This window comes from Lissotriton vulgaris, chromosome 2_1, assembly GCF_964263255.1.
Source record: "Lissotriton vulgaris chromosome 2_1, aLisVul1.2, whole genome shotgun sequence".
Classification (NCBI taxonomy): Eukaryota; Metazoa; Chordata; class Amphibia; order Caudata; family Salamandridae; genus Lissotriton; species Lissotriton vulgaris.
Genome location: NC_141687.1, coordinates 1,283,564,964 through 1,283,579,974, shown reverse-complemented (window position 1 = coordinate 1,283,579,974; position 15,011 = coordinate 1,283,564,964). Strand labels below are relative to the sequence as shown.

At 42.8% G+C, this 15,011-nt stretch overlaps 1 protein-coding gene across 5 annotated transcripts in view; it reads left to right on the top strand.

The window, feature by feature from the left end:
* The window catches only part of CEP164 (centrosomal protein 164), a 459,099-nt gene that overhangs the window by 56,802 nt on the left and 387,286 nt on the right, over window positions 1–15,011 (top strand). For all 5 annotated transcript variants that reach the window (XM_086957031.1, XM_086957028.1, XM_086957030.1 and 2 more), the window contains exon 2: window positions 9,958–10,054. In XM_086957031.1, coding sequence (XP_086813157.1) covers window positions 9,973–10,054 — 82 coding nt within the window. In that variant the 5' untranslated portion in view covers window positions 9,958–9,972. The remainder of the gene's footprint in view (window positions 1–9,957; window positions 10,055–15,011) is intronic.

The window sequence follows — 15,011 nt, the reverse complement described above, 5'->3', positions numbered from 1 at the left end:
ATTTCGGTCAAGCGGAATATGGCCGGGACGCTGTCGGAAGAGAAGAAATGGCGTTTGATACAGAAGTTTGAATATATAAATACGATGCAGATGATGACGAATAGATGTCCCCTCTGAAGCCACCTTTATAGTATACGACTTTTCTTTAATGTATCCTTTCCTGCAAGGGAACTATTGAAATCCATTGATAAATTCTACGCTTCGAATGGTCGAAAATTATCCTATTTAGAGTTTGGATAGGACATAGCAAGAACGAACTGGCCCTGAAGAAGTCCGTATGGGCGAAACTCAATGGCTACCGTGTGTCTTTTTTTTAAAAAAAAGAGAAGAAACGTGAATAAAGAAGTTAAACTACGACCTGCTTCTTCTGTTTCTGACAATGTGTATTTTTATAAATTGTTCTGTAATATTGAGTGGAGTGCCGGATCATTGCTTGTTTAGAGTTGTTCTGTTTGTTGCCCCTAGGGATAAGAAGAGTGGTTCAGTGGCTAAAAGGAACGAAGATGGGGACAGAGAGCACCCCTGTCTGGTGCCTTGTTAAAGAGGAAATTAATCAGACAGGACACCATTAGTTCTAATTTTGGTACTAGGATTTGATTAGAGGGCTGGCACCATCTTTATAAACCATGCACTCAAATTAAAGCAAGACACTGTGGCTTTCAAGGAGAGTCATTCAACCTTGTTGAATACCTTGTCAGCATTGAGTACTATCGCTGCCCCGTGGAAGTTTTAGTTTTGCAGATTTTGTGAAATGTGACCCAGTAATTTAATATTAACATTGAAGTGTCTCCCTTTAAGAAAGCCAGCTTGATAAGGGATGATCAAGGAGGGTAGTATTGCTTCAATATGCTTAGCTTGTATTTTGGCATATAGTTCGCAGTCTAAGTTGACAAGCGTTATCGGCCTGTATTTCTTTGGGTAAGTGTGATCTTTGCGCAACTTAGGGATAAGATCTAATATTGTCTCCGCTGTAGTCCTCCCCCACCCCCCATTGATTCAGTTTTGGGATAGTTATGGAAGAGGCTCAGCAGGGGATTGTAGCACCTCCGTGAATAATTTGTAGAAGCGGGCTTTCCCTACTTTGAAGGATTTAATGTATTTCTTATTCTGTAATGGCCTAGATTAAATTGGCATTGGGCATCCAGCTAGGGGAGGTTGAGTTTATTTAGATACACCAAGCTAACTATGGCATTAACATTAACGTTTTCATCGTATATATTCTGACCGAAGTCTAAAAACATACAGGATATTTTATGAGGGTCTAGGCGTAATGTTCCCTCCTTGTCGCTGACAAGGGGTCATTTGGGGTGGTGTTGTTTGTTTTTAAGTAGCGGGCTAATTTCTACTGGTATTGCCAGCACAAAGTTTTATTGAAGTGAATTTGGTTACCCACTGGCCAGCCCTGGTGCTCAGGATTTTGTTATATTCATATTTTTCGGTTTATGGTGTCCAGTAGAAGGGTACTCTTCTTGTACTGGCTCCTAATTTCCAATTGTTTAATTTTGGTTTCTAAGTTTTCTACCTGTGAGTGTGCAGACTTATTGATGTGAGAGTTGATGCTGATTATCACTCCCCTAATAGTGACTTTTAAGGTGTCCCAACACATTTGGGGAGAGAAAACGTCAGGGGATTAGCTTGGAAGAAGTTTTTAATGGCTGAGTGGATTGTCTCAATATGGGAAGGTCCTGTAGTATGTCGGGACTCAGTCTCCATGATTTGTCAGTTCAGTTGGGATAGTTGTGGCCCAGTCCAGAAAGGCCAAAATGGCTAAATGATCTGAGATCAATCTGGATTCAGTGGTTGAATCAGAAATCATTCTGTCCATAATACTAGACACCAAGATGTGGTTTAAACTTGTGGGATGCAGACGGCCTAAATTTGGCTCTTGAGCTACGATCAATGGTGGTATTAGGTGGAAGATTACCGTCTCCCCCCTATGATCACTCTGGAATCACTAGGCAGTCCAGCAATCAATTTGCCAATGTGCTGCCAGAAATTCATATTATTTACATTGGGAGCATAAATATTCAGCACATAAAACTCTTTACCAGATTTCAACAGTTTATTGAATAGCCACCTCCCATTTGATTTGATTGGATTTTATAAAGCGCACGAATGCCCATGGGCGTCTTGGCGCTATCTGACATAGAAGACCAGCTAGCTTCTGATTGAGGTTAAAAACTTGCAGAGAACAACCACGTTTTTATCTCCTTTCTAAAAGAGCAAAGAGGGGCTGTTTTTGATTGACATTGAGAGCAAGTTCCAGATCCTGGCTGCATGCAGTCTGAAACTTCTCCCACCCCATCGAACCTGATTGAATCTAGGTACCTGAATCAATTTCTGATGGCTGGATCCCCAGGATCTCGAGGGCTCATACCATTTCAAATGATTTTTCAGGAACTGACAGCCCGTTCCATGGAGTGCCTTGTATGTCAGACAGAGGGATTTGAATTTAACTATTTTGCCAATTGGCAGCCAATGAAGACCAATTAATCTGTGCGCTACTGGTTCAAACTTTGGGATATCTAGCACCAGCCTGGCTGCTGCATTTTGTAGATGTTTTAATATTGCCAGTTGCTTGGCCTGAATCCCTGCATAAAGCGCGTTTCCAAAGTCCAACCTAGACAGCGCCAGTGCAGTAACCACTGTCTTACCCGAATCGAGTGGAATGAAAGGTAGGAGTTTTCTAATTGTTTTGAGAATGTACCAGATAGAGGAGGCTAACTTGTTTGTGCCTCATATGTGAGCTTGTCGTCCAGGAGGACTCCCAGGCTTTTGACTTTGTTGACTGGGGATTCTGAACGGCAAGCATATCTAGACCTGTAATTTTCACTTGTTTGGTTATGACAGTGAGTAGCCCATCCTTCTTCTTTTGTGCAGGTGAATCAATGACCTCTGAAACCCAGGGGGCTTTAAAGGAGGGAATGCCATTGGCAGAAAGTTTAGATTCTTGTAATGGAAGTATGCCACATCTGAATTTGTATGTGTACTCAAGAATTTTCCTCCTCTTAGCTGGATGGTTCAAACCTTGGTTGTTAAGTGATGGTAATTAGAGGGATCTGTCTTCAGCATCTGTGGTACGAGAAAATGACGGTAGGACACAAGTTAGTCATACGCAGCACAATACGTTGCATTGAGGGGCTACTTTTGGGTCATGTGACAAAGGTAGATGGATCTGATCGCAATAAGTATTACGAGTCAGATCTGTTCTTAGCGTTTTATTGGGGGAAGGCAAACGGAAAAAAAGTATAGGAGAAAGGGAAGAAAACAAGGAAAGACATAAAATTAGAGTCCCCCGACTCTTCAATCCACCCATCCCACCCATTCAACCTGAAAACGGAATAGCATGGGACCCAAAGGAGTAGGCCAGACATTTCCTGGGCACCACAAAACAAATTCACAAATAAGCGAATCAGCCCAAGTGTAGATGTGTTGATAAAAGTGTGTAGCGCAATAGGGGCTTATCTAGGAAGATGTGAGTGAACAGTTGCAACAGTTGGAGCATATAAGGAAAATATAAAATTTCAAAACAAACAGCAGGTCTTCATGACCAAATAACTAGAAAATTTGATTTTTTTTTTAAATCATGAGCTGAAGCAAGTCAATGATAGATTTATGTGAATATATCTGAATTACCAAAGCTTTTGTGGAAGAGGAAGACCAAGGAATATTGCAGGCAAATAAGTACAGACAATTTCAATCTGCTTTATCATTATCAAAGGTCAAAGACAACCAAGGGGTGTAATTAAGTTATTATTAAAAAAGGCAAGGCATTCAGCAGAGCATTAAAGTGGTAATACATTACGACGTTTCTGAATTGAAGGAGGATGTTTCCATCTCTGCCACTTGGATGTTGTCGAGGCAAAAAACAGGTCTTGGTCGTCATGAAACGGATGCAGTGAACCTTTGTACGTGATGCGGAAACTGGTGGGACCAGAAAAGGACAAGCATTTACAATGCAATGGTTTCGCCTTTGGAAAAGTTAGAGCTATTGGCATTGCTCATGACATTTCTTTTTTTTTTTTACTTATAAATAAATGGCATTGTTATTTACATTGCCAACCTCAATGAAGATCGAAGTCTCACAAGGCAAACAGATACACAGCAGTCACCCACTTCACAAGGTATAACATACACTCAACTTCCGGCATCACAAGACACAAAATGCACTGCAGTACCTTATGCAAAATGCACAAAGTGTGCAGGAGACCGCACAAAGTGATTTCCAACCTATTCTAAATGTACAACAACACAGCAGCATGCTCCACAACCATAAGAAGGTAAAGCCAGTACAACATGCAAACGTCCTCCACACAATATAAAATAAAGAAGGATGTGGCACTACAGCCAGAGCTGCTGATCATGGAAATGGGGAGTCAAGTTCGAGTCTTGTTGTCGGCTCAACAGCCTGTGATTCTGGGCAAATCAAGTAATATTGTCCTATAAAATGAATGTGACCTTGTGTAATGTAAATGGTGCACTTGTGAAGCACTGGGGTCGAGTTTGCGCTATATGAAACTGCAAAAAAGAAAAACACAAACACTGCCACCTACCCCTACCATGCAAAAATATTCAAGTGTGCCCTACTAAATACACAACAGCAGGCTTGTATATAGGAAGAGGAGTTCCATGGGACTCAGTACAAGCTGAGTAGGCATGCTCACATGTTTACATGCCTATTAGTTGCAACTCCTTCTAAAGCATGCTTCCCTTCCCACATCGCGTGCAATCAATAAAGTGTCCACTCCAGAACCAACATCCCTGTTCCTAAAAACATAAGACCTAGAAGATCTACACTTCAATATTTTTGCAAATCCTCTCTGTGCTTCTAAATTTAGGGAACTTCAATTACATTTGCATGTGTGATCTGAATTCTTAATGGGGCTGTTTTATGATTGTTCTGAAAACTAAGGCAAAGGAGAGGGTCGAAGAAAGCACAACAAGTACTCCATTGCAACGGCGACCCAATACCCTGTCATCAAAACCAAATGTCTGCCAACCCAATTTTGAGTTGGTGGACTGCAAGCTTTCGCTGATAAGATTAAAATGTATTCAGATGGTGTAAAACTTCCTCCAATGAGCCAACAGATTAGGGGCTGTTGGAGGTAAGCCAACCGACCTGGAGCCAATGGGGGTTGAGAGCCTGACTTTCTTTTGCTACTACACGTGGCGGGATCTAACTTGGTTTAGTGTTCATAATGCTGTGCCACCGCGTCAGTCTCTGGATTGCAGCGAGGTCTGTTAGCCAATGAATGACCGCCAATGTGCGGGGACGGTCACAGTCTTGTCTGGCAATCGGTGTACAGTGTTCAGGCTCTCAGTCCCTGACTGTCAGTGAGTGCACAACGATCTCACTATCTGCCCTCGATCGACAGCCAGATATATAGTGTAGGGACTCGAAGCCCCTGATTGGCATTCGATGTACGTATTTCAGGCTCTCTGTGAAACATTGGTAGGGAAATGCAGACAGCGGTGCCGGTGGGCAGGCGAGAACACCGAACAAGCGCTCGCCGCTGTAGTCAAGAGCAGCTGATAACCGAAGGAAAGTGCTCCACTGTCAGCTCGGCCAAAGTCTGTCCCTCTGAGAGACCTAGTGTTATAGAAACAGGGGAAGGACTGCAGGCTTTAGAGCGTCTTTCTTGAACTAATCACATCTGTAGTACTCCTAGCGAGCTGGTTGCAGGCCATTACAGGTTATATCCGCATCCTACATATGCTGAAACTTTTTACTATTGAGTACACGGTAAGATTCCTTTGAAAATGACTTGAAGTGATCTCTCTATAGTAACTTAACTCTGGGGAGATCAATAGAACACCTTTTATATGGACAGATTGCACACACTTTGCACCAGTGAACTTTAATTTTCCACCACTCGATGTCTGCAAATGTAGGGTTTGCACAGTTGCCTTGGTGCAATTATCGTTTACATTTTGCCCTATCTGACTGCGTTTAAACATATTTTCTGGTTCATTATTAAAGGGTTAAAGTAGAACCAAAGGTTAGTGGTAACATTACTGGGACGGTGTGTGTGTGGGGCGCTATACCGCTAGCGCCGGAGATAAGACTGTTGTAGGAAGCACGGGGCAGCTTCAGACATCACTATGGAAACAAGCATTACAAAAAAGTAATTACACAACCTCACAAAAATTGCAATAGCCGGTTATACTTGTTACAAGGTGGAATCGACAAGGAACTTTCTTTTCAACAACATTCTAGATGCCTCCATTCAACACGTGATATTAAGAGGAGAGGCGTGAGTGTACATGTAAACATAAAGAAAATACAGTTTCATTGAAACTGCTGAGTCACGGAATGGCAGACGCATGAAAGGGGCTCTGTAAATCGTGTAAATACAGCAGCGTGACCTTTAACATTAACCGCATCGGTTACTTCTCGATCACTCCTACCCGCTCACAAGGCTGCACTTCTTTACGAAACTGTCCAAAGACACTGCAATATAGGGTTAGTAACCGAAGCAGCTCCGAATTTGAAAATGTTGTAAATTTCAAACTAAAAATTCTTCCGCAAAAAAACACCTGCATTTACTCTTCCATTACCACGTTTTAACCAAAGACGAAAACGATCCGTTTCCTCTTTTAGGAAAAAAAAGTCGGTCCTCCGATAAGCGCCTTCCAATGAGGACATGTGCATTATGTGTACTCCTGCTCTTTTTCGTATAAACTCTTCATTTTTTTTAAGCTTTCATTTGTTTTGGGAGCACTGCTATTAAGAGATTCCGGCCTGTGTACCCATGTATCTTCCAGGAGCCATGGCAATACAGATAACACAAACACAAAAGCAGCATGCATCATTCCATCAGAATTTTACAATTTACAGAGGGGTTGAACTATGTCCGGATAGGCGTTCCTTGTCGAGTCTTCAAGCTGTTATACCGTTGCAAGATACGCTAATTAAGCCCATGAGGAAGGATGCCGAAGAAAGAAAAAAAATAAACACGCCCACCGCCGTGATGACGATCAGAAAAGGGTGGAGAGGGAAGAAATCGCGGGAACGCCCACGAATCTGGTCCAGCCATGACGGACAGATCTCTGTTCCAATGGCTAGCCTCCATTTATGGAGCTAGCCAATGGAACAGAGGGCGGATTCCCAAGCCACATAGTATTCTCATTAGGTTTTCGCCTGCGCGAAAAGCTGCGCAGTGCGCAGCTTTCACTTAGGCGAAACCTAAAAAAGGAATGTTCATGTTCTATAGTCTAGGTCTGAGGGATAGGAAGTTTAGTGTTGATGTAGTCCTGTGAAATGGTGATCCGGTGACCTTCCGGGTGATGAGTCTATGCTTCTGTATGGATTCCATGTGTTTATAGCACAGAGGTTTGCAGGCCATTGGTCTTGGCGGGTCCTCAGAGGCAGAACGGTTGTTTTGTTGTGAGGGATACGATGTGTTCTCTCAAGTTCGAAACTTTTGCCAAAGGAGATATTAGTGTTGTGAGGGGCTGTAAAATCAAAAAGTATTCCCTTTGGTGTCCAACCTCACCATGGGTCACATTCATTAAAGTTTCAAATAACGTACAATCTCAAACTCTAACTTGAGATTGAGATTGTACGTTATTTGAAACTTTAGTGATTGTGACCTCTGGTGAGGTTGGACGCCAAAGGGAATACCTTTTGATTTTACAGTTTAATACTGAGCCCTGTACCTTTGGTCCAAGGGGACCCTCTCAAACTATTCTTTGTCATAGTGTTGTGAGGGAGCCAGTCCTCCAAACAGGCATAGCAAGAGCCATATTTTCTTTTGCTGCCTTCAGGAAATCCCAAAAATCTAATGTTGGCCCTTCTCTTTCTGTCCTCAAGTTCGGCAATCCACGGTGACCGTGCTCGCATCCTTGACATTTATTTTTTGTTAGAGTTCAAATTTACAGCTACGATTACAGTGAAGTAGTCAAACTTGGCTTCTCTGTTATTGTTACTTAGAAGTCCGTCTCCACAGTCTACTTCTGACAAAAGAGCAGTTATAGGTCTCATATAAATTAATATTATAATTGCTCCTTTGAAAATATATATGGTTGTAGTGATACACCTTTTCTAAAGGGCTTACAAATTACTGCATATGAATCAGGAAAATATACTTACACTTGTGTATGTACCTGAAACATAAATGAACACTGGAAAACATTGAAAACCATGCTTGGCGATGAGGCACAAACCAGTCACGCTCTCCCAATAGATATTTTAAAGCTCCAGATTACAAGCGATCTTAAACTACAATCACTAATTTAAAATTAGCTTAATCTTTAGTGCGTGCGATTCAGAGCATTACAAGGGTTATTAGTACAGACTCCTAGTATGAGGGGATACGGCTATGTAAGAGTTCTATATATTCCCTCTTCAAGGATTTGTTGGGTTAGTGTTAAGTTTCATTGTCTATTTCTATGAAAAACTGAACCCTGGATAGCTCAAAATGTTATTGGTAACAGAAGTTATTTTGTATATATTCAGCATATTTCAAACTGGTTTACAATGACTGAAGTTTGTTCTGCTTCAGTGGACATCCTAGTGTGAGGTTATCTTACACTGCTTTTATATATCGCTAGGGATTCCTGGAGCAATGGTTTCTGGTGGTTGCGAAGCGTATGAATGCTATTATCTGTTTTTTCCACTCAAAATGTGTAGTTGCTTAGCAGCCAAAATTGTGGTGTATGCATAGATGTTACTTCCTACGTTGTTCGTTTCTGGATTTGACTCCTGTGTAATGCCCGTTTTGAGTGTGTTTGTGACTTTATCTGTTCCTCTGTCAGGCTGTGTGTTATATGTTTTTTAATCTGCTCACCTACTCGACACCAGACCTGTAGGGTGCTGTTCTGCAACACATAGGCCCATTGTGGGAGACTTCATGAGTGACAGTGCGTTTTGGAATGGGCGTTGAGTGAAGATTATACCAACGGAAGAAAGCCGTTATTTGTGATGTTCAACCTGCAAGCGATTCTGACTGTGATATGGAGGCAGCTAGAATGCCAGCAGAACATTCAATCTAGTAGAAAAGAGCCCCTGCAGGCGGAGTTTTCTTTAGGATATGGAGCATATCTGCAGTGGGCACAGACTAGAACCTAACGGTACAGAGCAATTAGGTTGATGACAAAACTAGACTTTTGAAAGAAAAACAAGTGTTCCACATTGAACCACTCCTCATCTTAGTGCATCTGCGTCTCAGCTAACATAATGTCAAGTAGAGCGTATGCCCCAAATACATCCAGCATAAACTACCTGTTTCTCATTGAAGCAAATCTGTTGAATTAGATCTGCATCAGTGCTAGGCACAATCATGTGTACCAATTTCTTGAGATAAGAAATGTAACATTTATTTTTGCTGTTTTAGTTAACTTCCCACTTGATGCTGGATCTGTGTATGGCATCCTTATGATTTGTGTTTTGTGGCCAGATGATCTACTCAGTCCTGACCCCTTTAAGCAATAGTTTGGTGACTGGTAGGTTGGGAGCAGTTCCAGTAGCCAGTGTCCTATTATGTCAGATCAGTTTCTTCCCGTAGTGACAGATACCTGGTGAGATTGTGCGCCATGCATAAATGCAAAATTGGGCCTATGCATAAGATGTAGAGCAGGGAAAGAATGTAACGGGATGCCTTTCATCCTTTGGGCTCGATTTTAAAAATTACTTGTTCTCCTTCCTCAGCCACTTCTTGTCCTGAATATATTTTTGGAACAGTGTTTTAGACTAGCAGTTGTGTGGTATTTACTGCTGTGGAAAAGAAGCATCCCCTGTTATCAACTGCACCCACACTGTTTGTTGGTGGGTTTTAACTCGAATCAAGTTACATGTAGATCATGTCTTTGCATATTACTGCAAAGAACTGTCACATGGGGAGTGCTTTTTTCTGATTCACCTTAAGCTGATGTTTTGTATCTATATTTTATATTTAGTGCTGACTCCACAGGTTGATTGTAATTTGTTTTCTTTGTCTACCCTTGACATGCCGGAAGGGATGAGGTTATGTCATGGCTGGCCCTGCCATGCGCATCGGAGACCAGTTAATCCTTGAAGAAGATTACGATGAGAGCTACATACCAAGCGAGCAAGGTAAGGCCACTGGGCATGCACAGGTATACTTGCATCTACTGTGAGCATCATAACTGCAGCATCACGGTCAGGCCTGGATGGCTGGAAATATATAATGAGCGACCAATGGGAAAGTTATCAGGACAGTAAGCATGATGGGGACAGCATTGCTGCTAAGCACAGGTAGAGCTAGTTCCATCATAAGCAAGGCAAGTGCAGCACCACTATTGGTCAGGAGATGGGTAGGTGGGAAATATAGTCTAAGCAGACATATCTTTAACTGTGTCGTTCTGTATATTAAACAGGTAATTCTGTAGATTTCTAAATACTCCCACAGACTGATCATTAGGGGTGCTTTTATAAAAGTTCAGCACGGCAATGCTATGCTTTTTATCAACATGACACGTCACAATCTGGTAAAAAATGTCCTATATCATAAGTTCGTTCTTTTTTACATTGACTCGATTGGACACATATGTGCAAAGACCACCCTTGTTTCTCCCATGTACAGATGCTGTCGCAGGAGAGTGTAATGTTCTAAAACAATTGATATGCAAAGCGTTCTCCAGCCAGGTTTCTTGCAGACGTAAAATTGTGAAATCCTCTACAAATTCTAACCATAAGGGATTACTGGCTTTGGTACGCAGACCTGGCACATTCCAAAATAATATGCAGAAGCATAAACTTCCCGTAACTACTTGTGCCTTAAAAGTGAGACCAGCAGATGTAAGTTCCTGTCGGAGGCACTGTTCCCACCTGGACCAGGTGTATTGCGTGGATGAACCACTGAAACTGTGGCTTACTATGCTCTTCACCAGCGCGTGCTAAGTCCTGAATACTTGCACAAGCCCGTCAGACCTTCTGATAAATAAACATAAATCTTGCTGCCCATGTAAATCCTTCTGTCAGCTCCCAGGTCTCACTGGCCCCTACAGAACAACACCAGGATACAGCAAGTGATCATAACAATATGGTACTGATTGAATGTGATAGAAAGATGTCGACCTGCGACATATTATTTTGGAATATGACAGGTCTGTGTACCAAAGCCAGTAATCCCTTATTGTTAGAGTTTGTAGAGGATTTCACAATTTTATGTCTGCAAGAAACCTGGCTGGAGAAGGCTTTGCATATCAATGGTTTTAGAACATTTCACTCTCCAGCGATTGCATCTGTACACGGGAGGAACAAGGGTGGTTTGTTCACATGTGTCCAATCGAGTCAATGTTAAAAAGATCAAACATATGATATCGGACATTTATTACTTGATTGTGAGGTCATGTTAATAAATAGCATAGCATTGCCGTGCTGAACTTTTATAATAAACTCCCTATTCAGTCTATGGGAGTATTAAGATATCTACAGAATGACCTGTTTGATATACAAAACAACACAGTTAAAGAAATGTGTGTTATCTGGGGAGGGGATTTTAATTCTGTTATGTGCTCACAAACCAAGGAAACAAAACAGGTGATGGACAGAATGTGGATCAATGTCACACATTCACCCCAGTCCAAAGATCTGGGCCCAAATCCATTGTTTGTTTGCACTCCACACCACCCTGGGTTAGACAATGGCGATATGCAAATCAGCTCTGACCCTGTGCCCCATGGGAACAGTCCAGTCCGAACTACAAAAGCCATGTCCTTCCCAGAACGGAATCAAGCATCCGAGGACCGGACCGGTTTCGAGGTAACACCTCATCAGCCCGGCTAGCTTGACTCCAGTGGTGTGGAGTGCCCGGGACCCACGTCTGAGCATCCCCAGCGCACTTATGGTGGTAATTGCAAACAAAACAGGTGATGGACAGAATGTGGATCACTGTAACACATTCACCCCAGTCCAAAGATCTGGGCCCAAATCCATCGTTTTTTTGCACTCCACACCACCCTGGGTTAGACAATGGCGATATGCAAATCAGCTCTGACCCTGTGCCCCATGGGAACAGTCCAGTCCGAACTACAAAAGCCAGGTCCTTCCCAGAACGGAATCAAGCATCCGAGGACCGGACCGGTTTCGAGGTAACACCTCTCATCAGCCCGGCTAGCTTGACTCCAGTGGTGTGGAGTGCCTGTTACCTCGAAACCGGTCCGGTCCTCGGATGCTTGATTCCGTTCTGGGAAGGACATGGCTTTTGTAGTTCAGACTGGACTGTTCCCATGGGGCACAGGGTCAGAGCTGATTTGCATATCGCCATTGTCTAACCCAGGGTGGTGTGGAGTGCAAAAAAACGATGGATTTGGGCCCAGATCTTTGGACTGGGGTGAATGTGTGACATTGATCCACATTCTGTCCATCACCTGTTTTGTTTGCAATACCGCCATAAGTGCGCCGGGGATGCTCAGACGTGGGTCCCGGGCACTCCGCACCACTGGAGTCAAGCTAGCCGGGCTGATGAGAGGTGTTACCTCGAAACCGGTCCGGTCCTCGGATGCTTGATTCCGTTCTGGGAAGGACATGGCTTTTGTAGTTCGGACTGGACTGTTCCCATGGGGCACAGGGTCAGAGCTGATTTGCATATCGCCATTGTCTAACCCAGGGTGGTGTGGAGTGCAAAAAAACGATGGATTTGGGCCCAGATCTTTGGACTGGGGTGAATGTGTGACATTGATCCACATTCTGTCCATCACCTGTTTTGTTTGCAATACCGCCTTAAGTGCGCCGGGGATGCTCAGACGTGGGTCCCGGGCACTCCACACCACTGGAGTCAAGCTAGCCGGGCTGATGAGAGGTGTTACCTCGAAACCGGTCCGGTCCTCAGATGCTTGATTCCGTTCTGGGAAGGACATGGCTTTTGTAGTTCGGACTGGACTGTTCCCATGGGGCACAGGGTCAGAGCTGATTTGCATATCGCCATTGTCTAACCCAGGGTGGCGTGGAGTGCAAAAAAACGATGCATTTGGGCCCAGATCTTTGGACTGGGGTGAATGTGTGACATTGATCCACATTCTGTCCATCACCTGTTTTGTTCACAAACCAAGGAAGGCATATGTGGTTTAACGCCTGATGGCGGCGCTGATCCTGCCCACTTTCTCCATACAACATTTGGGGATCACCTAAACACAATAATGTTTTCATTTGATCTTGGTTTTGCAAACAAATGATGTACCCCTACAGTCCTCTTTAGATGTACCTTTAATTGCAGTGGGGTGGGCTCAATTTTTGATTACATTCTGATCTCTAATCGATATTCAAGCAGGCTGAATAACTTTGTGACACATACTAATTCAATGTGCGATCATTATCTCTTTTTGATTTACCACCTAAAGCGCTAAATAAAAAGGGCAGTTCAGAACAATTTGTACAGAATATTGTCCTAAATAAAAATAACGGATACTCTTTGCGATGATCTAATGTGGAACCAACGGAGTTCACAAATTCACTTTTAACTAAATGTAAATCAGATTTGATTTTTTTTTTGTCTGTCTTCAAGAGACTGCCCCCCATGTGGAAGTTTTGAACTCCTTTGGATTAATTATTTCAGAGATTAAAAAGAGTCTATTTGTGGAAAACAAAAAACGCCACAATAACAATCAGGGATAGTTTAACTCTTAATGTACGAAAGCCCATGCAGATATGAAATAAAACTTTGCAGAAACCCGGCAGAAATTAAGATGGCCAGAAGGGCTTATAGGTGTGCGCTGAAAAGAACATAAGGGCGCTCTGAGAGCTGTATCTTGGCGGGCCCTGCATGAAGCTTCTATTCTCAGAGACAATACCTAGTTTTAGAAGGTAGTCCATGCTCCTTTCTTAGCCCCCAGAAATTTAATATCAATAGAGGTAGCCATCGGAGAGGACAAATGGGTGGATCATTACTCAACCATGAATAATGATAAAGAGCTGGTGGCATCTCTGACGGTAATCTGACAACCTCCAGAGTCGGTACCATTTAACCGTTTCCCAATAAATGTTCACTTTACAATAGATAAAGTCTTTTGTGCTATAAATGCTAGTGTGGGTGGTAAAGCTCTAGGCCCGTATGGAGTCCCTGTTGATTTATATAAATCAAATTTACCTCTTTGGGGCCCATTATTAACCTTAGTCCTGGCAGCATGTTGTCACCATGGTTTTATTCCATCTTGGTCAAAATCTATTCTGCTGCCTATTTTTAAAAAGGGAGACCGCAACAACCCTATATGCTATCGCCCGATCTCCGTATTAGACTCTTTCCTCAAAGTGGCAGGCTGCATTTTACTCAACAGATTGCAGACATGGGCGGAAGACTCAGGCGTGATCACTGAGCTACAGTATGGTTTCGGACAGGGTTTAGGCACGATTGAACAGGGACTAAATTATAATCTCTTGCTTGTTAAATTTACGAAGGCCAAGCTGGGAAACCTATTTCTGGCATTTGTAAATCTTAGTTCCGCGTTCGAATGTGTCAGACATGACAAACTCTGGAGCATCCTAGAAGAAATGGGAGTGGAAATCCCGCTCCTACTCTTCATCAGGAAACTATACAGAGGCCCCCAAGCTATCGTCCAATATGGAATCACGGGGGAGTGCACCACTACGTTTCCCATAAGGAAAGGGGTCAGACAAGGATGTGTTCTTGCCTCCTTCCTCTTTACTTTGTATATTAATGGTCTTGGACAAATTCTGGTTAGTCAATGTCGGGATCTGCCACACATTGACAAGCGCGCAATCCCAGCATTATTGCATGCGGATGACGCTGTTTAAATGTCCCATGCCCAAATAGGGTTACAAAGAGTAGTGTCTAGTTTTGCAACATTCCTGCATATCTTGGGCCTGCATTTAAATACTTATAAAAGGTTTATGATGAAATGCGGATTGAATAGTGCGAGGTTGAGTTTACTAATAGATTTTCTTATTTGGGCTTTCTTTTTGATCAAAGGGGGCCCTGGTCGCACGCCGTTTTAGCAAAACATATTTTCTAAAGCCATGGCCGCCCTAATTAACTTTGCTAGAAAACTGGACAGAAGGCCGTCTGTGGAATTTATTCAGATCTTTAAAGCCA